General features: G+C 52.7%; 1 protein-coding gene across 3 annotated transcripts in view; it reads left to right on the top strand.

The window, feature by feature from the left end:
* Positions 1-21,579, top strand: part of ASCC2 (activating signal cointegrator 1 complex subunit 2) — a 47,490-nt gene that overhangs the window by 11,258 nt on the left and 14,653 nt on the right. For 2 of the 3 annotated variants that reach the window (XM_055146905.1, XM_055146906.1), the window contains exons 3-13: positions 2,597-2,755; positions 3,132-3,302; positions 5,040-5,169; positions 10,990-11,057; positions 12,145-12,255; positions 13,822-13,934; positions 17,887-17,961; positions 18,804-18,911; positions 19,122-19,190; positions 19,392-19,466; positions 20,562-20,742. In XM_055146905.1, the coding sequence (XP_055002880.1) occupies positions 2,597-2,755; positions 3,132-3,302; positions 5,040-5,169; positions 10,990-11,057; positions 12,145-12,255; positions 13,822-13,934; positions 17,887-17,961; positions 18,804-18,911; positions 19,122-19,190; positions 19,392-19,466; positions 20,562-20,742 (1,260 nt within the window). The remainder of the gene's footprint in view (positions 1-2,596; positions 2,756-3,131; positions 3,303-5,039; positions 5,170-10,989; positions 11,058-12,144; positions 12,256-13,821; positions 13,935-17,886; positions 17,962-18,803; positions 18,912-19,121; positions 19,191-19,391; positions 19,467-20,561; positions 20,743-21,579) is intronic. The other variant, XM_055146907.1, reaches the window with a different exon arrangement.

The following is a 21,579-nucleotide window of genomic DNA, read 5'->3' as shown; positions in this document are numbered from 1 at the left end:
TGCCAGGCCCAGTATGGAGGCTCCCCTTCTCCTCCAGGTGCACTTAATCCCTTCCTGCACGCCCCCATCCCGCCACACAGCCCCAAACCTCCCGTCCCTCCACCAGTTTCTCTGCCAGGGTGGCACTGTTCCTTCTCTGGTTTGTTGCTCACTTTGTGACTGAAAGGTGCTCCTTCTCGGTGAGCTCTGAGTACTCAGTGCTCTTTTCTTCACATGTGCCACCGTTTCTGGCCCAGTCCAGTGCCAGTTAATGTCATTGCTGGAAAGGAGACTCTCGGGGGGGGCGGTCTGTGTGTCTGTGTTTATTGGAGCAGATTGTGGAGAAGTGACCTAGGCAAGGAGTTGTCAACAGGTGGGAGCTGGGGACAGAGCTTAGAAGTCAGGGGGATGAACTCAAAGGCCCTCGAGACTGCTTAGGAACTTGTTTCGGGTCAGCGGGATTCCTTTTCCCAAAGATTTGTACTTGGCACCCTGTGACAGATGTTCTGATTTACACCGGAGTGAGTCTTAAAGTCCTGCCTGGGAAGTGGCCCCTGAGGGTTCCTGTGGGGCCCCAGGACTCCATGGTTTGGAAGTTTGCAGGTGGCCGTAGGGAGCCCCTGGTACTTCCCAAGGAGACTGACCTGTCAGTCATGGATTCCCTCTGTACCCCAAACCCTCACCCATGACGGTCAGGTGTGGGACTTGGGTGACTGCCGTTGCTAAGTGCTGGGACATGGGCCCCGCCTTCCTGCCATGACCACGTGCCCTGGAGAAAATAGCCCTTAGTCGGCAGGAGAAAGCCGAGCTCATCGGCTCCCCTCCACTGAGAACAGAGTTTGTTCCTGGCAAGGTGGAGGTTGGGAGAGAGTCTAAGTTGAAACCCACAGAGACTTGATTAGTATCTGTTCTTTAAAACAAACAGCAACAAAACGGATTTTTTTTTCCTGATTATGAAAAGGATATCAGAGAAAGTGACCTAGGGTATAATCCAGAAAGCTGCACTCGGGCCCTAGCAGAGGCCTTCTCTGGGTACCCGTTCAGAGGAATGCCTGGGATCGGTCTGAGGACACTCACGAGATGATGAGTGGATGATGGTCTCTGGAAGGACGCGGGCTGGGGCAGTGCCCTGGTGACCCCTCTCCTTTTCTGGAGTATCGCCAGTTTCTGAAAGAAAAGGTGCTCTGGTTACAATTGGATACTTTTTAAAAGGCTTATAAAGCAGTACACATTCATTTTCTTTTTTTGAGGGTGAGAGGGGGAAATGGTTCACACCCTGTGATGCTCAGGGCTTACTCCTGGCCCTGCACTCAAGAATCACTCCTGGTGGTGCTTAGGGGACCAAGGTGCATATGGGGTGCCAAGGTTCCAGGGATTGAACCCAGGTGCAAGGCAAGGGCCATTCATTATTTTAGTATCCCCCACCCCCAGTTTGGGGGCCATATTAGTAGAGCTGAGGGCTACTCCTGGCTCTGGAGTGACTCCTGGCAGTGCTCTAAAGACCATATCCTGTGTTGGGGACTCTAACCAGGGTTGGTAAGGCAAGCACCTTACCCCCTGTACTGTCCAGCCTCTTGTTATGTTTTCGTTTTTTGTTTTGGTTTGGTTTGGTTTTTGGCCACACCCAGCTGTGCTCAGGGCTTACTCCTGGCTTTGCACTTAGGCATCACTCCTGACAGTACTTAGAGGACCATATGGGGTACTGGGGATCGAACCAGGTCCTGACATCATGCAAGGCAAATGCTTTTCCTGCTGTATTATCTCTCTAGACTTGTTTTGTTGTGTGTGTGTGTGTGTGTGTGTGTGTGTGTGTGTGCTTTAATTTAAAAATATATTCAAGAACTAATTCCCTACCCCCAATTAGAGATAACCATAACTAAGTTTGGTGTATTATTCTCTTCCTCGTTTTATTTTGGGGTCACACCCAGCAGTGCTCAGGGCTTATTCTTGCTCTGTGCTAAGGGATCACTCAAGGGGACCATATGTGGTGCTGGTGATGGAACCAGCACTGGCTGCATGCCAGGCAAGCACCTTAACCCTGTACTGTCTCTCTGACCCCATCCTCTTTTTTTTTTTTTTTTTAGTGGGGGAAGTTGTTTTGTTCTGTTTTTGGGAAACACCTGGCAATGTTCATGGTCCTGGTTCTGCACTCAGGAATCACTCCTGGTGGTGCTTAGAGGACCATATGGGATGCTGGGGACCAAACTCGGGTCAGCTGCGTGCAAGGCAAACACCCTACCCGCTGAACTCAAGCCCCACCTATTCCTGTTTTTTAAACCTCTACCAGTGTGTGAATATGTTAAAAATTTATACTTAAACATGCACACACACAACCTAGTTCTATTCAGTAGAGAAGTTGTAAATCCTGCTTTCGCTTCCCTTAACCTTTTCCCGTGTCGTTAAATATGCTTCCCAAAAGACATGGCTTGAATGCCCGCCTAGTGTGCCCTGGATGCAGCCAAGCCCCCTTTGTTAGATACACTTGGTTCTTTATGCGTAAAAGCTCTTTGGAGGGTCACCAGTTGGAACGGCCGAGTGTTGTCATTGCTGTGGGTTGGCAGATGGGCCCGCGCTGACTAACCTCTGCCACGTTAACACGTGGTTTTTGGATCCGTAGCACCCTGAGCAGAAGGCAGACCGGTATTTTGTGTTATACAAACCGCCCCCTAAAGACAACATTCCCGCCCTAGTGGAGGAGTACCTGGAACGCGCCACCTTCGTAGCCAATGACCTCGACTGGCTCCTGGCCTTGCCTCACGATAAATTCTGGTGCCAGGTAACATTCTATCAAAATTAACACTAAGACAAAGCACATGACATGCCATGGGTTGGTTGCTGTTGTTGTTTTTCCTTCTCCTAGGAGGTGCTTTTTTTTTTCTCTTCTCACTCTGGATCCTTAACAGCACATTGTGGTTTGGATTGCTCTGTCTTGTATCACAATCTTAAAGATGTTTACACAACGCCTTCCAACATGTCATTTTTAAAAACTTGTGTTTCGCCCTCGGCCCATTCATACCTCCTTGGTCCTTTGGGGTTGGCGTGTTTGCTCTAGGCCAGGGCTGATGAGCCATGAGCCCCGCCCTGCGCAGTGTCCCCCACGCGCCCCTGGGCCTCGTTGACGCACTCTGTGTCTCCTCTTTCACCTGGCTCAGGTCATCTTCGACGAGACACTGCAGAAGTGCCTGGACTCTTACCTGCACTATGTCCCCCGGAAGTTCGACGAGTGGGTGGCCCCGGCCCCCGAGGTGGTGGACATGCAGAAGCGCCTCCATCGGAGTGTTTTTCTCACCTTCCTCCGCATGTCCACGCACAAGGAATCCAAAGTAAGCCCCGGGTCCTGTGACAGGTCACCACCTGATACCCAGTGCCTCTGTGCTGGACTCCCAGGCCCCTGGGAAGGAAGGTTCTGGAAGTATCATGTTTCTTCTTTGTCTCCCCTCTGCCTTTATTCCCACCACTGGGGCAGAAATCTGTGCCACCTCCCTTATCCTCTAACTCACCAGCCCGTCTTTGTTACACCCAGAGGTTTTCATCAATGAATGCCGAGGGCCCTTTGCCAGGTGACGCATGACTGGGCCTTTTCTTGTGCGTCAGAGGGTGAAAACATTGATTCTGATTTTTTCTTTGTAGGTGCCTTTCAAAACCTTGACTGGTTTCCCCACCCCCATTTGGGAAAAATTAAAAAGGCTATCTCTGAACAGTCCAGACATTACAGAAATATTTTTGTTGTTTTTTGGATTGGGGGCCAAACCTAGCGGTGCTCAGGGCTTACCCCTGGTGGAGCTTGGGGGACCGTATGGGATGCTGGAGATTGAACCTGGATCAGCAAGGCAAATACCCTGCATGGTTTGCTGTCTGATCTCTACAGAAATTTTTTTTGTTTTTGTTTTGGGGCCACACCTGTTTGTACTTGGGGCTTACTCCTTACTCTATGCTTGGGGATCATTTAGCCGTGTGCAAGGCAAGCGCCCTGCCTGCTGTACTCTCTCTCCAGCCCCTACATAAATATTCTGTAGAAAGTGAGGCACCTACAAAATTTCCTCTCCCCCTCTCCTAATAATCACGGCTATTTCAAAGAAATCTGTTTTCCTTTCAAAATGTATATATTGGGGCTGGAGAGGCAGTACAATGGGTAGAGCTTTTGCCTTTCATGTCGCTGACCCAGGTTCAGTCCCCACACCCCACACCCCAAGCCCCACCAGGAGTGGTCCCTGAGTACAGAGCCAGGTGTGGCCCCAAAACCAAAATGTGCATGTATTTGGAAACAGAACAAAATAGTGATTTCTCATTTTGTTTCTCAGCATCTTTTTTTTTTTTTTTTCTCTTTTTGGATCACACCTGGTGATGCCTAGGGGTTACTTCTGGCTTTGCACTCAGGAATTACTCCTGGCGGTGCTCAGGGGACCATATGGGATGCTGGGAATCAAACCCGGGTTTGCTGCGTGCAATGCAAACACCCTACCCACTGTGCTATCGCTCCGGCCCCTCAGCATCTTTTCAAGCCCATTTTATACCTTGAACATGTATCTCACTTTCTTGTCTGTTTCTTTACTGCTCTTGAACACATTTCTCCTCTTCCTCTCCTCATATCATCTCTCTAAGTCTCTAGAATCTTATATACCCATCAGCCAGCTTGAACCAAGGTTTTGCCAATCTCCATTTCATTTTTGTCCTGAGGCACTCCCTCCCCAACCCCCACCTCAGGATTCCTTCTTCCTTTTGCCATGCAGGAATCTAATCCAGGGCCTCACCCATATCTATGAAACCACATCCCTGCCCCCTTCTAGAGCATTTTAAAACTATGCCAGACGTTCGGGTCATTTACTTATAAATGTTTTAGAGTGAAACCCCAACCCAAGTGTGCTCTTGCTTCTTTTTATATCAGAATGAAGAGTGGCTATTGCTCCAGGTCAGTTCCCAAGGCCCAAGTGTGTCCTGGGCCACACGTGCAGTACCCTCGTTGAGGGGGTTGAATGCTGTTTGTTGTGAGTTTACTGTGACTCCTCAGGGCCAGTGCTTTCTGGAGGTCTCTGACACCCTGCCTCTCCACTCTTCCTTAGGATCATTTCTTTTCCCCCTCGGCGTTTGGAGAAATCCTCTACAATAACTTCCTGTTTGACATCCCAAAGATCCTGGACCTCTGTGTGCTCTTTGGAAAAGGCAACTCGCCACTCCTCCAGAAGATGATAGGTATGTAGGACACGAGCCTGGGAGCATACACATCCCGAACTGGAGGTTCCAAAAATGAGGGTTCTGAGGAGTACAGGGGGATTATGAACAGTCATAGCTTGAAATGGACTTGAGAGGCTGGGATGGACGCTCAAAAGGCTGGAGCACAGGTTCTGCACGTGAGAGTCATCCGCAGTCCCCCACGCATGACAGGAAACAATGGCCAAGCAACGGGCAAGAATAGCCCCTGAGTGCCTTTGGGTATGGCCCAGAACGCCACCCCCCCAAAAAAAAAAGACAAAACATAGGTCAGGGTTGTGGCTTAGTGGTAGAGCAAATGCCTTGCATGTGTGGCGCCCTGGGTTTGATTCCATACATTGCATGTTCCCCTGTGTATGGTCTGTGAACACCACCAGATACTATAACCCCACCACAAACCTCAACTCTGAAAAAGTGAGTGGATGGCACTGAGAGAAAGGAAGAAACAAACGGGAGCATGTAGCTCCTCGGGGCTCTTGGAGTGTTAGTGTCAAGCCGGGGGTCCCCACGTGGTTTAAAGGCCTGGGGAAGTGTGTCTGCCGATCCCCCAGCAGAGCAGCGGTGGGAGTTCACCCTGATCTGCACACTCTCAAGGGTCCTGCACGCCGTTGAGCGGGGACTCAAAGAGGAAGCCTCTGGGGCGCTGTCCCCATTGCTCTGCACGGCAGGCCTGTGGCAGAGGGCTCCAGGATCTCCATCTCAGGTAAAGAACTGGGGGAGGGGGACTTGCCTGCAAGGTCACAACTCAGCCTGAGTCTCTTACCCAGTGCCCCTCCCTGCTGGAGCAGCCTCAGAGGCCATGATTTGCATGGGTGCTGAGAATTCCTGGGGGTGGAGTTCAGAGAGGACTCCGGCTATGGAAGGCATCTCTGGAGGCAGCCCCCAGAGGCAGCTTTGTGGGGATGCTAAAGAGGCCACAGCACCCCAGAGGCTTCCTCTTTGAGTCCCAGCTAGTGGCAGCAGATCCCAAGAGGGGCTCACCAGGGACTTCTACTGTCAGCTATTCTCATGCCAGAAATGTAGGACACAGTCTTCTAAATGCCTGGTCACAAAGCTGAATTGTCCCTGAAAGTGGTTTCTTGGGCTGGAGAGAGAGTACCGGGGAAGGCACTGCCTGACCTGCGTCCAACCCCAGTTGGCTCAGAAAACGCCGCATAGGGCCCCCCCGAGCACAGCCAGGAGTGATACCTGTGCACAGAGTCAGGAGTAAGGCCCAAGCACCATTGGGTATGCCCATGAACCAGAACAAACGAAAAACAGGGTTTCTTCACTCCTTCCTCTTTCTCCCAACAAGAAAAGGTAATAGATGTTAATTTAGAAAATTTTGGAAGCGTATAAGAGAAAACAGAAAGCAATTAACAAATTCGTGCAGCCAGAGACAATCCCTTGGTAATTATCTCTTTGCAGACTTTATGCATTTTGGAAGAACATTTTGGAGCATTCTCTGTGTGAAATTTCACATCTACTCCTTTCAGTTCAGCAACCTTCAGATCTAATTATTGCCTGATTATCCATTAATTTATTTTATTTTCCCAGGGAAAGACCTTTAATAATTATACTGTAGACAAAGAGGCTGGGGTGACCAAGCAAAGGCAAGCACAGTTAGTCAGACAGTTCTGTTCTAGAAGAACATTCCAGAGGACAGTGCTGGGAGACAGGAAGGGCCAGACCAGGGCGGGCTTCGTGCCACTTTTGTACTTTGGGAACTAATATTAGTTTTTGATGGTTAAAAAAATAGGCATGGGCTAGAGATATAGTACAGGGATTAAAGTGCTTGCCTTAAATGTGGCCAACCCTGTTTCAATCCCTGTACCATATGATCCCCTGAGCACTTCCAGGAGTGATCCCTGAGCACCACTGGGTATGGCCAAAAGCAACAAAAAAATCCAACCTGGGGCCAGAGAACTAGTATAGTGTGTATGGAGTTTGCCTTGTATGTGGCTGGCCTGGGTTCAGTTCCCAACACTCCATATATATAGTTCCCTGAGCACTGCCCGAAGCAATCCCTGAGCACCACTAGGTATGCCCCCAAAACCAAAATAAGTAAATAAAATCATCCCACCCCCAGAAAAGGGTTGGCTTGCCTGATTTACATCATAACTCTATTCTTTGGCTGTACTTTTCTGACCAAGTCACTTACTCTGTGCTTCATCCAAAGGATGGAAAAGAAAAAAAAAGATATTCCTGCTTTTATAGGATCGTTACAGGCATTGACTGTGAAATGGGGTGAAGAGTGCCTGGCATGAGGCAGCCCTGGGGAGTGGGAGCTCTCGCTGTGGTGAGATCACGGCAGCCTCTGCAGCTCAGAGCAGGGCGAGGAGCCAGCTGGTAGCGGGCTAGTCTGGCCGCATTGGGTGGGGGCGTGGAGACCATGGAGGCGGCTGGTGCTTCCAGTGTGGGTATGGACCCAGGAGCCCGGTCACGCTGCTGAAGGGAAAGGCCCTGGGCAGCGTCAGTCAGCGCTTCGTGAAGTCATCTGAAGGGAGACGTTTGAACAGCGCTGGCACAGCTGGAACTTATGCAGCAAAAGGGCCTTCAGAAGATGGTGGGAGTAGGCTGGGAGCAGAGGCAAGGTCCACCTTAGGTCTGCTGGGTGTAAGGGCTGTGTGATGGAGTGGGCGGTGACATCTGGCTCTAGTCCGAGTCAGGCAGTGAGGGAGGGGTAAGGATGCTCTCTGCTGTGGATACCCCTCATCTTTTGGGGTTGCTCGTGTGTGTGTGTGTGTGTGTGTGTGTGTGTGTGTGTGTGTGTGTGTGTGTGTGTGTGTGTGTGTGTGTGTGTGTGTGAGCCATACTTCACTGTGCTCAGGGTTTACTTGTCATTCTGCCAGGGGCCCTGGAGATTGAACGGAGGCTGGCTGCACACAAAGTACTATTATCTCTGGTCCCTGGGTCATTGACTCTAACTTTCATTATCTGAGTGTGTGGGGTGTGTGTGTGTGTAATATACAAAGCTCTCTTTCCAACCTTTGAACTGAAGGCACAGTAAGAGACTGCTCTACTTTCTGTCCCATTACAGTTTTTGAGCAAACCAGATCAGGTATAAGAAGGGAAAAGAAGCAAGCAAGGAGAGCTAGTATTTGGTAGGGCCTTTGCCTTGCTCACGGCCAAACCTGGGTTCAGTCCCTGGCATATGGTCCTTGAATACCTCCAGGAGTGATTCCTGAGTACAGAACCAAGAGTAAATTCTGAGCATTGCTGGGTATGTCCTCCCCCCTCCCCCACCCCAGAAAAAGAAGCGAGCAAGCAAGAGAATTGGCCGATTGTCTTCTGGGCGGAAGCTAGTCCTCACCCTATCCTTTCCCCCTCCTTTCGAACTGGAAGGTTGCTATTTTGAATCAGCAAGTGAAAAAAAAATTTTGAGACATACCCTATGCTAGTCAGGGGCTACTTGCAGATCGGTATTTGGGGACAGAGGGGTGAGGGGTCAATCCTGATATTGTTCAGGGGAACTTGTGGTGTGAGGGATCAAAATCTGGGCCTCCCTCATGCCTGTATGTAGAGCATCTGCTCCGCCTAGTCGCCTATCTGTCTGGCCTTCAGCTGGTAGAATTTTGATTTTTATTTATTTTTTTCTAGTTTGGGGGCCACACCTGGCAATGCTCAGGGTTTACCCCTGGCTCTGTGCATAGAGATCATTCCTGGTGGTGCTCTCTCTGGGACCATGTATGGTACTGGGAATCAAACGGTGTCAGCTGTGTGTAGCGCAAACACCTTCACCCCAGTACAGTCTCTCTCCAGTCCAAGCAGGTAGCATTTTGACAATGGGACATTTTTGCCACCTTCTCTGGGAACTGTATTACCAAAGCAGAACTGCACTGGACCTTGACTTTACTGGGGACTGCACTGGTTTCTGACAGTACCTTCCTTTCATCCGAGATTCCTGAATTATTTTGTCTAGGCAGGGACATTTCAAAGTATTCCATTGGTGCCCTTTACCTTCTTTTTTACGGGGGGCAGGGGCATACCTGGTAGTGCTCAGGGGACCATGCGGTGCCAGGGATCAAACCTGGAGCTCCCACATGCAAAGCGTGTGCAAAGCACCAGCCCTTTTACCATCTCCTTGGCCTAATTATTTAAGACATCAAAAGTCAGATGGTGAGCAGAGATCTCTGGAGGCTCACACAGCGTCCCTGTTACTCCAGCTTCAGTATCCAGAGGGCTGGGAGAGTGTCTTCCGGATGAACAGACAGTCTCCCCCCATGCCAGCGGGTCAAGGTGTTGTGGGGACCTCTCAGTGGCCCTGGGAGTGAGGCAAGAGGACCTGCTCCTGGTAGCTGCCCAGAAGAGGCCACACTTGCCTCATGGTAGACTTCACTGGGGTGTTTGGGAGGGGGTGGCAATCCCAGGCAGAGGGAGGGGGGCTGGGTTTGTTCTGGGAGGTTGGTGACGGTGTGAGGGAGGAATGCAGGGAAGAGGGTGGCTGGAGATGCTGGCAGGGCCACTTGCACATGATTCTGTGTGTCATGGTCAGAAGTTTGTACTTGACCTTGATGGTGCGGGTAGGAAGGCTTTATTTATAAGGAAGAGCCCAGGGGGGCAGAAAGCAGCACCTTACCTGTCAGGATGAGTAGGGGGGCTCAGACGACCAGAGGTGACCTCTTGGTCTGAGGGAGCAGGGCCCGTCTGGAGGTGGGAGGCATCGAGCGAGCCTGGACTGGGGGGATACAGCCCACTGGGCTCGGAGAACTGTGTAGCACCCAGGAACATCATTACAGAAAGCCCCGCCACCTAGTGACTCGCACCATCACCAAATCCATCTGGCCTTAGATCTCTTTTCTTTTCAGATTCTTGGGGACAGGGACAAGGCTGCAGGGATTCACAAAGGAAACCAAGGACAGAAGGGCCTGGGGCCAGAGGGTAGCGAGCATTCAGAACATCCTGACCATCAGCCAGTCCGCGAGGCTGGGATTGTAGTGGGAAGGAGAAGCCAGCCACGGCAGAGTGTTGGCATTTAATGTCATCGTGTCCCCCAGCTGGCTGCGAGGCTCCCTTCCACCCTCCCTTCCTCACCATTTGGGCCGCCGGAACACTTGGTTTCTGTTCCCCTCACCATATGCGCTAACTTACACTCACAGCAGCGCCCTGGGAGGCCAGTAAACACTGAGCGAGGAGCTGTGGGTGATAAGAAAAGCCGTGTCTGTGTGTGTGTGTATGTGTGTGTGTGTGTGTGTGTGTGTGTGAGAGAGAGAGAGAGAGAGAGAGAGAGAGAGAGAGAGAGAGAGAGAGAGAGAGAGAGAATGGCCGTCCTGCCCCAGTACCCTCTCGATCCCCTCACCTTGAGGGAAGACAGAGAATTTCCAGAGCCAGCCCCCAAGTCTCCCGCTTCAACTCAGTGAATTTCCAGAGCGTCTGTCCCCCTACCCCACCCTGCTCTCCCTGCATTGCTGCAGGTGTGGCCTGGCCAGAGCCCAGGGCTTACCGCATGCAGGTTTATGAGATCACATGTCCTGGTCTTCCTGGGTGACTGACTCCCACTGCAGGGCCGGTGCCGTCACACCAGGCACGGTGCCCAGGCGTGATCACTCCGCAGGGACACGAGGGCGAGCTGGTTTGACCAGGGCAGATCTTTCACATAATTCACAAGGCAGGCGTCCGTAAAAGGTTAGATTGTACTGAGAAAGCTCCCTCCCTCACCCTGGGGAAGTTTCTAGGCTGAGCCAAAGCTCTGTGCCAGCAGGGCCCGGGGGTCAGGATTGCCGCAGCGCAGGCAGGCAGGCTTCGGAAAGGGGAGAAAGGGCACACGGGCCGCCCGTCCACCTCCCGTCGCTTCCCAGCTTTTCCTTTCTCTTCTCTCTTCAGGAAACATCTTTGTCCAGCAGCCAAGTTACTACAATGACCTGGATGAAACCCTGCCCACCATCCTTCAGGTACCCGCCTGCTGCTCCTTGGCTTCCTGGAAGAATCCGGAAACATTGATTCCCGAGCCCCCTTCAGGCCACTAGACCCATCTCCAGAGGGTCTAGATACCCACGTTCCTCCAATAGGAGCCCCCTGAGAGACCTGTGTTTCTCTCCTTAATGCTTGAAAGTTTTGTGAAAATGTTTTACCAAAGAGTAATGTTCTGGATACAAGTGCATCAGAAAGCAGAAAGAAGGCCAGAGAGATGAGTACAGGGGTGTGGGTGCAGGTCCTCTGGCTCGTATGTAGCTGACCGTGATCCCCCTCAGCACTGTCAGGATTAATCCCTGAGCTCAGAGCCAGGTATAAGCCCTGAGCACTGCTGAGTATGGCCCAGTACCCACCTGTCATCCCACTACCAGGACATATTCGTGTCCATGGTAAATTTTCACTTGTTTTGTTTTGGGGGCCACACCTAGTGGTGTTCAGAGCTCATTCCTGACTCTGTGCCTAGAGATCACTCTTGGTACCGTGTGGGGGACCATATGTGGTGCCCGGGATTAACCCGTTGTACTATCTCTTCAGTCCTTGTCTGTGGTAAACTTTAGGCCAATTACATGCCGAGTACATTTACCAATAAAGTTTTAACCGGTCAGCTAAAAAACTTAAATGATTTTGCTATAGATACTTAATTCCCCCTCACAGGTGGTTTGCCTTTATTTTAATTATCCATTCCCATTATCCATATACCCCCATCTCCCGGAGACCCCAAAACATGCTCTTTATTGCTGCCTGTGTACCATAACTCTTCATTATCATATACTCACCAAGCTCTATCCACAGGATTTAGGGGGTTGTCATCTTCCTCCTCCTCATAGTCCCATAAAAAGGAGACTCCAGTAACCCCACCTTACAGCCTCCACTGCTGACCCTGCCCTCCAAGAAGGTCATACCCTCCATGAAGGGCATGCCATCTGTGAAGGTCATGGTGCAGCTGCCCCCTGGGAACAGGGGCACCTATTCGCCAAAGGCACTGGGTGATGGTCAGCTCAGCCCTCTGGCTGCAGGACACGGGTTCACACCTCAACTGTGACAGGCCTCCTCTTGTGTCCACAGGTCTTCAGCAATATCCTCCAGCACTGTGGTTTGCACGGGGACGGGGCCAGTGCCACCCCGCAGAAGCTCGAGGAGAGAGGCCGGGTGACCCCCAGCCACATGCCTCTCCTGGTAAGGTCGCCCCCCGGCCCGCCTCTTCCTGTCCCCTCGGGCCCCACAGCCTCCTTCCCTGCTCTTAGTCTGTCCGCCTGACTCCGTAAGCAGCTATTCTCCTCCCACAGGTGCAGGCTTCAATTTATTTATTTTAGCAGGCTTCAATTTATTTATTTTTATTTTTTATTTATTTTTTCCCTCTTTGTTTATGGCCTAGTGGGAAGAACAGGGAACTCAAATTCCAGAGAGGTAAAGTTGTGGGGTTCGGAGCTCTTAATCCGCCACCTCATTCAGCAGGTTTACTCGTATGTTGTTTACATGGGCCAACCCGGTGCTGGGCCTGTGAGCCAGAGCAGACCCAGCCTGTGCTCTCAGGGAACTGGTGCCAGCAGGCAGAAGGAAAGTATTGAAGTCATTGATGCCAGCGTGTACCACTGGTGGCTCACACTCAAATGTGTTTTAATAACACAAATTGTAGTTCCTGCATCAGCTTAAGGAGTGTGCATACATGGCAGGCCAGGTGCCAAATGCTGGTGGTAGTGCAGTAACAAGGCAGTCAGGAGCTGCTTCACTCCTGTTTTCTTACCTGTAAATTGGACATCCTAACATCGGCCCAGCTGACATTTTAGAATTGGCATGAGAAATAGGCAAGTGGCTGGAACAATAGTACAGTGGGCAGGGTGCTTGCCTCGCATGAAGCTGACCTGGGTGTGATCCCTGGCACCTCATATTGTTCCCTGAGCCTAAAGCCCATCAGGAGCCATCCCTGAGTGCACAACCAGGAGTAAGGCCTGAGCACCGCCAGGTGTGACCCAGAGACCAAAAATAAATAATGGGATGGAGTACTAATACAATGGGTAGGGCACTTGCCTTGCATACCATTTACCCAGTTCAATCCCTGCATCCCATAAGGTCCCCCAAGCCCTGCTAGGAATGATCCCTGAGCTCAGAGCCGGGAGTAAGCCCTGAGCACCCCTAGGTGTGGCCCAAAAAAGAAAAAAAGAGAAAAACAGAAATAGGTAAGTGGATGAGAAAGTTCTGTACATTTTCAAAATGTCAGAGCAGCAAGAAAGGTGTGGACTTGATAGATTTGTCTTCACTGGGATGTACATTCTGTTTCCAACTGGGGGCTTGTCTTTAGACTCATGTTGGTTCTCCTTTTGCTGTCAAGAATGGTGCTTCTGGGGCTGGAGCAATAGCACAGCGGATACGGCATTTGCCTTGCATGTGGCTGACCTGGGTTCGATTCCCAGCATCCCATATGGTCCCCCAAGCACCGCTAGGAGCAATTCCTGAGTGCAGAGCCAGGAGTGACCCCTGTACATCGTCGGGTGTGACCCAAAAAGAAAAAACAAAAAGAATGGTGCTTCTGGAGCTAGAAGTACCCCTCAAGGTTATGGCGTGGGTGCCCAGTAGAGCGATGGTAGTGAGCAGGGAGGCGTTAGGGAGGCCCACCAGGCCCAGGAGATGGACGGGGCAGACTTTGCTCTGGCCATGAGGTATCCCCAAAGTTGGCCAGCTTTGTCTCTGAGCTTCTGTAGATGGTACCAGGGAGAATAATGCAGTGTTTCCTTCTGGTGACAGGAATTAAAGGACGTTGTTCTCTACCTTTGTGACACCTGCACTACGCTCTGGGCCTTCCTGGATATCTTCCCGTCGGCCTGCCAGACGTTCCAGAAGCACGACTTCTGTTGCAGGTACAGGGGAAGCTCTGGCTGTCGGGTTCACACACTCATCCAGCAATCATTCATGGGGTGTTGCGAATGTGCCAGGCTATCTTCCAGCCTGGGGGACAGGGCAGTGAAGAAGATAAGGTTCCGGCTGACACCAGAGCCTGTGTTTTAGAGGCATTCCCGTTTGGGGCTAAGGACAGGGGAGCGGGAAAGGGAATAACCAACCGTTGGAACAGGACAGTGTCAGATCATTTCTGTTTTGTTCCCGAGCCTCTCATGGGCAGGCACAGTGAAGCAAGAGAGGAGGGGCAAGAGCCATCGTACAGCAAGTAGGGCGCTTGCCTTATACTTGGCTGACCCAGAATCAATCCCCAGCATCTTATTATGGTCCGCTGATCCCTGGGTGCAGAGCCAGGAGTGAGTTCTGAGAACTACTAAGTGTGGCTCCCCCCAAAAAAACAAAAACAAGAGAAAAAAAAGAGCAGATCTGAGGAATGTAGAATCTAGTCCAAGGGAAATCTAGTGCAAAGAGCCAAGCAGATGTGCTCCCATGCGGGGCCAGCTGTTGTTGCTGTGTGAAGCGTGCTGTGGGAACGCATGGTGGCAGGCACGGTCTCTCAGAATCAGAGGAGGTTTGACGGGAGGTCTGGGAGAATGAGCAAGGACCTCGCAGCCGGAGGAAGGTGACCGAGGCAGAAACGGACATTCCAGGCAGGCCGAGTGGAAGTATGTCAGCCCAGCGTGTGTTCTGGGAGAACGAGTCCAGGACAGCAGGGAACAGAGCCCAGAGGGGTCAGCAGAAGTCAAACGGGGAGGTGTTGGCAGGAGACGGGCCTTTGTTCTGTCGGCAGTAGGGAGCCACCGGGAGCTTTCATGGAAAGGAGTCTTGGGAACATGTCTCTGGGGTGAAGAAAGATGGAGGAGGATAGGGGGCTGTTGGGAGTCGCTCTGTCCCCTGAGCACCAAGGACTTGTGGCCTTTTGTGCAATAAGACTGAGGGGGCGAGGGGGTGGCTGCTCATCGCTTGTTCTCAGTGTCTTCTGGCTGCATTTCTTATCAGGTGTCTCTCCCTGCCCTTTGAAGGACCTTCTGGGAGTCTCCCAGTTGCGTCTCCCCCAGCATTCTGTCTGTTTGGTCTTTTTCTTGCCCATCCAACAAGACATTTATCTAGCACTGATGTGTGCCAGAGATGACAGCTGGTGCTCTGACCGCAGCCTCTGGTCTTCAGCTCTTGAAATCAGAGATGAGGACTCATCACCTTTCTGGAGAATGTTAGAATAAGGCGCCCAGAAGGAAGGGCTTGTTTGGGAATGGTATCTTGGCTGGGGAGATAGCTCAAAGAACATGAGCTCTTGCTTTGCATGCTGAAAGGTCCAGGCTTGATCCCCAGCACCACATGCAGCCCCCCTCAGGAGTAGCCCCTGAATACTCCTGGATGTGACCCCAAAACAACCGCAACAGAGCACTACAAAGAAAATTAAAATCACAAGAGCTCATGTCAGACTTAGCCTTTTGTTCCTATGTAGAGGAAAGTCTCTTTTCTTTCACTACTTCTGCTCTTCATACATAACCACTGTTTTAAATTTTTTTGTGGATGATCACAGAGATACGCATGTACATTTATAAGCAGATATGTACTTTATATTGCCTGCACCCACTTTAAAATTTAATGCTGCTATATCATGAATACTACTGGTACTGTTTACTGTTTTCCCCTTTCTTTTCTTTTCCCAATACTGGGGATAGAATCCAGGTCTCATGCATGCAAGGCACGCGCTTTCCCTCAGAGCACATACCTGGTTGCATACATTTCTGGCTGCATTTGATTTTTAAATTATTGAATGCATATCACATCATAAAGCACCCTCATTCTTTGCTCAATTCCATTCTGTGGGATCCCAGTCTCTGTAGCCATGGTTTTTTGTGTTATTTTTTGTTTTTGTTTGGTTTTGGGTCACACACAGCCATATTCAGAGGTTACTCCTGGCTCTTCACTCAAGAATTACTCCTGGTGGGGCCGGAGCAATAGCACAGCAGGTAGGGCGTTTGCCTTGCACGCGGCCGACCCGGGTTCGATCCCCGGCATCCCATATGGTCCCCCAAGCATCGCCAGGAGTAATTCCTGAGTGCAAAGCCAGGAGTAACCCCTGAGCATCGCTGGGTGTGACCCAAAAAGCAAAAAAAAAAAAAAAAAAGAATTACTCCTGGTGATACTCAGGGGACCATATAGGATGCTGGGGATTGAACTCGGGGGGACCACATGCAAGGCAAATGCCCTACCCACTGTACTATCACTCTGGCTCCAGGCCCCATAGTTAGATGGTTAGTTTTTTTCCAGTTCACTATTGCCCACCCCCCACACCCCCCAAAAAAAGGCTGTAAAATGACCAGAGCAGTAGTAAAGAGAGAATAGCACTTGCCTTGTATGCAACCAATCTGGGTTCACTCCCCAGAAACCACATATGGCCTCCTGAGCCCTGAGCATCACTGGGTGTGGCCCAACACCCCTCCACAACACCCCCCCCTCAAAAACAAAAAGGCTATAAAGGATCAAAGCATGTGTTTTGTTTGTGAGAAACCCCAGTTCCATCTCTGGCACCGAGTATCCCACCCCCAACACTACCAGGCTGGCACTGGTGGCCCCCAACTCAGCTCGACCCCAGCAGCATCATGTTTTCAGGACCTGGGCATTGAACCATCTTGCTTGATTGGCTGAAGTCCCTTGAACATTGCCTGGGAGACACCCCTGCCCACACCTCCAAACGCTAAAAAGTGTCACTTTGCTGGGCCCTCAAGGTAACTCTGAAGGCTGAAGCACATTCTTTGCACACAGAGTTGGTCTCAGCCCCTGCCTCCAGCACATCTGGGAGGGATAGCCGAGCATTGCTCCAGGCTCAGCCCTGGAGCACCACTGAGTGTGCTCAAAAGCAGACTTAACGACGAGCCCATGTTATTCTGCACCTTTGCATTGTCTGAGGGATACATTCCTAGAAGTCGAATCTCAGGAACAGATGGTTTATGCATCTTTAATATCCATGACTCTCCCCAAATCGCCCACCCTTCCCGTTTCCCTTCCCACTTCATCTCGGCAACACCTGCCTTTGTCTGAGCCAAACTGCCCTCACTCGTATTCCACCGGGCACCATACCAGGGGCCTCGGAAGACCTCTTTTGCCCTGGTTCCCCTCCACTGCCTCAGCACTCTCCTCGCTAGAAGCATCCCGGTTGCCGGCAGCCGGCCAGTAGACAGAGCAGTGTTTCCAGACTCAGCGCTGCCGCCAAGGGGGCTGCTGCGAATTCAGCAGCATCCTCGTGGTGCCTTGGTGGCGTAGGCAAACTCAGGATGCACAGAAGAAGGATCACACGCCTCGTAAGGCTTCAGGGACCGCTGTCCTGGCCGCGTGAGCAGGAGTGGAGAGTGCAGGGGTGGAGAGTTGGAGCTGGGGCTAGGCCAGGGGTGGGCAGGTTGCTGAGATGAGACACAGGCCGGGCCCAGGCCCGGTGGTGGCTGTCCCAGAGAGAGGAGTGCAAGTTTGATGGTGTAGAAGGGAGGCAGCTGCTGGTTGGTTTTCATCACGGAGGGCCCTTGATTGTATCTCTCGAGACCTCAGTCCTGGGTATCTCTCCATTGCTCAGCCAGCCTGCCTGAGCCTTGGTTTTCCGCCTGAATGGGAGAACCAGCTTGACATCTCCTCCCCTGAGGCTCTTCCTGGGACCAGACTGGGGTGGGGGAGTGTTGTGGGGAGGGGGGTCGGGCTAGGGTGGGCTGGAGATGGGCGGGGCTGGTCCCAGGAGAAGGCTGAGGTGACTGTGTGGTTGGCCAGTCGAGCGCATGCCTTTCCTCCTGAGATTCCCAGCGCTGCAGAAAGGAAAGAACATGGGCCTGCCCGCTCCCTTGGGTTTGCCGTGGGTTCTCGTTTCTTAATGAAGCGTGCTGTGTGTGAGCTAACCCCGCCTCTCACCGTGTGCCTCCTCAGACTGGCTTCCTTTTATGAAATAGCGATTCCCGAACTGGAGTCTGCCATTAAGAAGAGGAGGCTCGAAGACCCCAAGTGAGAAGGGGGACAAAATGGGAAGAATGTTACGGTTGGTCCGTGGGCGAGAGGGAGAGAGAGAGAGACCCGAGCACCAGCCGGGCCCTCCCGGCCCATCTTTATTTCAGGCCTCTCAGGGCGGGGGCCATGAACCGGGCAGCATCCAGCTCCCACTTCCTTCCTTGGTGACCCAAATGTCTAAACTGTTCACCCTCATCTGCTTCAACTCTGGCCACCCAGCCCGCTGTCTCCTGTTAGTCCACCGTTTAAACCGAGGGAGCTCCGGCCCCAGCGCGGCAGCTTCTTGCCAGCTGTACGCAGCAGTGAGCTGCGAGTAGTTCTCAGCCCTATGGTGTATGTGTGTGTGTGTGTGTGTGTGTGTGTGTGTCTGTGTGTGTGTGTCTGTGTGTGTCTGTGTGTCTGTGTGTGTCTGTGTGTGTGTCTGTGTGTCTGTGTATCTGTGTGTGTCTGTGTCTGTGTGTGTCTGTGTGTGTCTGTGTGTGTCTGTGTGTGTCTGTGTGTCTGTGTGTGTATCTGTGTGTGTGTCTGTGTCAGTGTGTGTCTGTGTGTGTCTGTGTGTGTGTGTCTGTGTGTCTGTGTCAGTGTGTGTCTGTGTCAGTGTGTGTCTGTGTGTGTCAGTGTGTGTCAGTGTGTGTGTGTCTGTGTGTGTCAGTGTGTGTGTGTGTCTGTGTGTATATGTGTGTATGTGTGTGTGTTTGGGGATAGAGGGCCCAGCAGCTCCCCTCTCCAATGTCTTGTGTGTGTGTGTGTGTGTGTGTGTTTGGGGGTAGAGGGCCCAGCAACCCCCCTTCCAATGTCTTTTTGGCTCCCTAATCTTTACTTCCCCTCCACCTTCTAAGGCTGCTCGCTGACTTGTGGCAGAGGCTCTCCCATTCCAGGAAGAAGTTACTGGAGATTTTCCACATCCTCATGAACCAGATCTGCCTTCTTCCGGTTCTTGAAAGCAGGTGCGCCCTGGGGAGCCATCGCCCCAGCTCCTCGGGGAGGCTTCCCTCGCTGCCTTCACCCCCTCCCCTGCTGGGCAGAGGTGGGGGCGGTAAACAGACTCCCTCTTTCTTGCCGCTGGCCCGAGGCCACACAGAGGGCCGGGCCAGCGTGGACGGGGGGCTGCAGGTCACGGGCAGTGAGTGAGCCGCGTCGCCCCCGTCCCCTTGCAGCTGTGACACTATTCAGAGCTTTATCGAAGAGTTCCTGCAGATCTTCTCCTCCTTGCTGCAGGAGAAGAGGTGAGTGTGGCTGAGCTGGGGGCTGCGGGGGAGAAGCCCAGGGGCTCCCCAAGGATCCCCGAGAGCCCATCTTTTGCTCACCGTGAGTTCAGAGTCGGGGATCCGTGGGTGGGCAGCAGAGACAAGCGTGGCCCCCTCACAGCTGACCACTGGTCCCCCTGGGCCCAGTTCTGTCCCACTTACACTTTCTCCACCCGGCAGGTTCCTCCGTGACTATGACGGGCTTTTCCCTGTGGCTGACGACATCAGCTTGCTCCAGCAGGCCTCGTCACTCTTGTATCCTTTGACCACGGCCCTGGGATGGGGTCCAGCCTGACAGGTCGGAGGTGGGAGGGTGGGTCCCAGAGGAATTACGCAGGGGGTGGTAACAGCCAGCTTTCCCAGGAGGCCCACCCGGGGCCCAGCCCCTGTGCCTTAGCATGGGATACAGTTCTGCTTTCTCTGGGTGCTCACTGAGGGTCTAGGCCAGTGGCCAGGAGGACCCTGCCCTGCCCCCATGCAGCTCGCTGCAGGGCGGGAGATAGACAGGTCCGTCAGCCTCCTGGGGGTTGCAGGGAGAAAGGAAGAAGGCAGCGGAGGCACCTAAGACAGCAGAGCCTGGGCTGGGGGTGTCCAAGGAAGTGCCGGGTGAGCAGAGCATAGCAGAGGGACTGGCCGGCCCATGCTGAGTATTGCCCAGAGAGGGGGCCAGAGCTGGTCCATCTTGGGCCCCCAGTGTGGCATGTAGATCATGGGTGGGGCCTCTGAGGGGTGCGTAGGAGATAGCAGGGCATTTGCATGTTCCTGTCCGAGGGACCCTCATGGAGAAGTCTGGGATCCGCCCTGCAAGCCCTGGTGTGGAGGTGGTGAGGTCAGTTCACCCTTTGGGGCAGGCCCTTCTGGCCCGGAGAAGCGAACTGCCCTGGGACCTTCTGGTACATGCCGAAGGTGCTTGCATTCAGCCCCGGTGGGCAGTGAGCCTCTAGATTGGAAATGGAGGAAGGGCAGCCCCGGAGGTCTGCTTGGCAGCCCCTGAGGACCTTTGTCATGACTCAGTTGCTCAGTCCCCTTTGCAGAAAGCCCTCAGTGGGTCGGACAGGAGACCCAGTGCTGAGCCCCCACCGGAGCCTCTTCCCAGTGGTCTGTGCAGAGGAGGAGCCTTCCACACCCACGGCTCAGCTCCAGTCCCCGTCTCTACCCAGAGCTTCTTTACAGGATTTCCAGGCCAGCGCAACTGTGGTCTGCCACGGGGCCCCGCCACCACTGGGTACAACCCACGGATTCCCTGGCACAAGCCCGTGTCAGGTGCTGGGAGGGAGGGAGAACTCGCTCCCCCAACACAAAGGCAGGGGACCTGGGTGCCTGCAAGCATGCCTTAACACAGTGTCCTAGGGACGAGACACGGGCTGCCTACATCCTGCAGGCGGTCGAGAGTGCGTGGGAAGGAGTGGACCGCCGGAAAGCCACCGATACTAAAGGGCCCCCAAGGACCGAGGAGCCAAACGGGGCTGAGGTGGCTCCTGAGCCCATGAGTGGGTCATTGTCACAGGCTGGGAAGTCAGAGGAAGAGGAGGTGCGTGTCTGCTTGTCCCAAACTGTGTCCCTCCTGGCCAGGTGGGGACAGTGACAGTGGGCGGCCCCCCTTTCAGGATGAGTCTCTCTTTTTTTTTTTTTTTTTTTGCTTTTTGGGTCACACCCAGCGTTGCACAGGGGTTACTCCTGACTCCTGCACTCAGGAATTACTCCTGGCAGTGCTCAGGGGACCATATGGGACGCTGGGAATCAAACTCGGGTCAGCCGCGTGCAAGGCAAATGCCCTACCCGCTGTGCTATCGCTCCAGCCCCAAGGTCTCTTTTTGAATTGACAGGTTTGGGGGCTACACACAGTGCTGTGTGCAGAATCCCAGCTTCCCTCTGAAAAGTGAAGCAGTCATCCTGTTTGTTTGGAGTTTTTATTTGGGGGCTACATCCTGGCAGTGCTCAGGGGACCATGTGGTGCTGGAGACTGAATCTGGGGCCTGCCACATGCAGAGCACGTGCAAGCCCATTGAGCTTTCTCCCAGCCTGCCTTGGTGATGCTTTGTGTCCTTTTTTTTTTTTTTTGGTCTCTTTGGGTCATACCTGGTGATGCTCAGGGGTTACTCCTGGCTCTATACTCAAGAGTTACTCCTGGAGGTGCTCAGAGGACCATATGGGATGCAGGGGATCAAACTTGGGTTGGCCACATATTAGGCAAACACCCTACCCACTGTACTGTGGCTCCAGGCCCCCAGTGATGCTTTTCAGACATGAATGCGCCTTTGGCCCTGACCTCCGCGCAGGTAGCACTGGAGCTGCTTTGCTTGGGCTGGGATGATGCCTTGGCAACCTGGAACCCTCCCCGGAGCCTGGGCAAGTCAGGAAACCTCCG

The sequence above is a fragment of the Sorex araneus genome, chromosome 9 (genome assembly GCF_027595985.1).
Source record: "Sorex araneus isolate mSorAra2 chromosome 9, mSorAra2.pri, whole genome shotgun sequence".
In the NCBI taxonomy this organism is placed as follows: domain Eukaryota; kingdom Metazoa; phylum Chordata; class Mammalia; order Eulipotyphla; family Soricidae; genus Sorex; species Sorex araneus.
The sequence above is the reverse complement of the archived record's forward strand: the minus strand, read 5'-3'. Positions and strand labels throughout refer to the sequence as shown.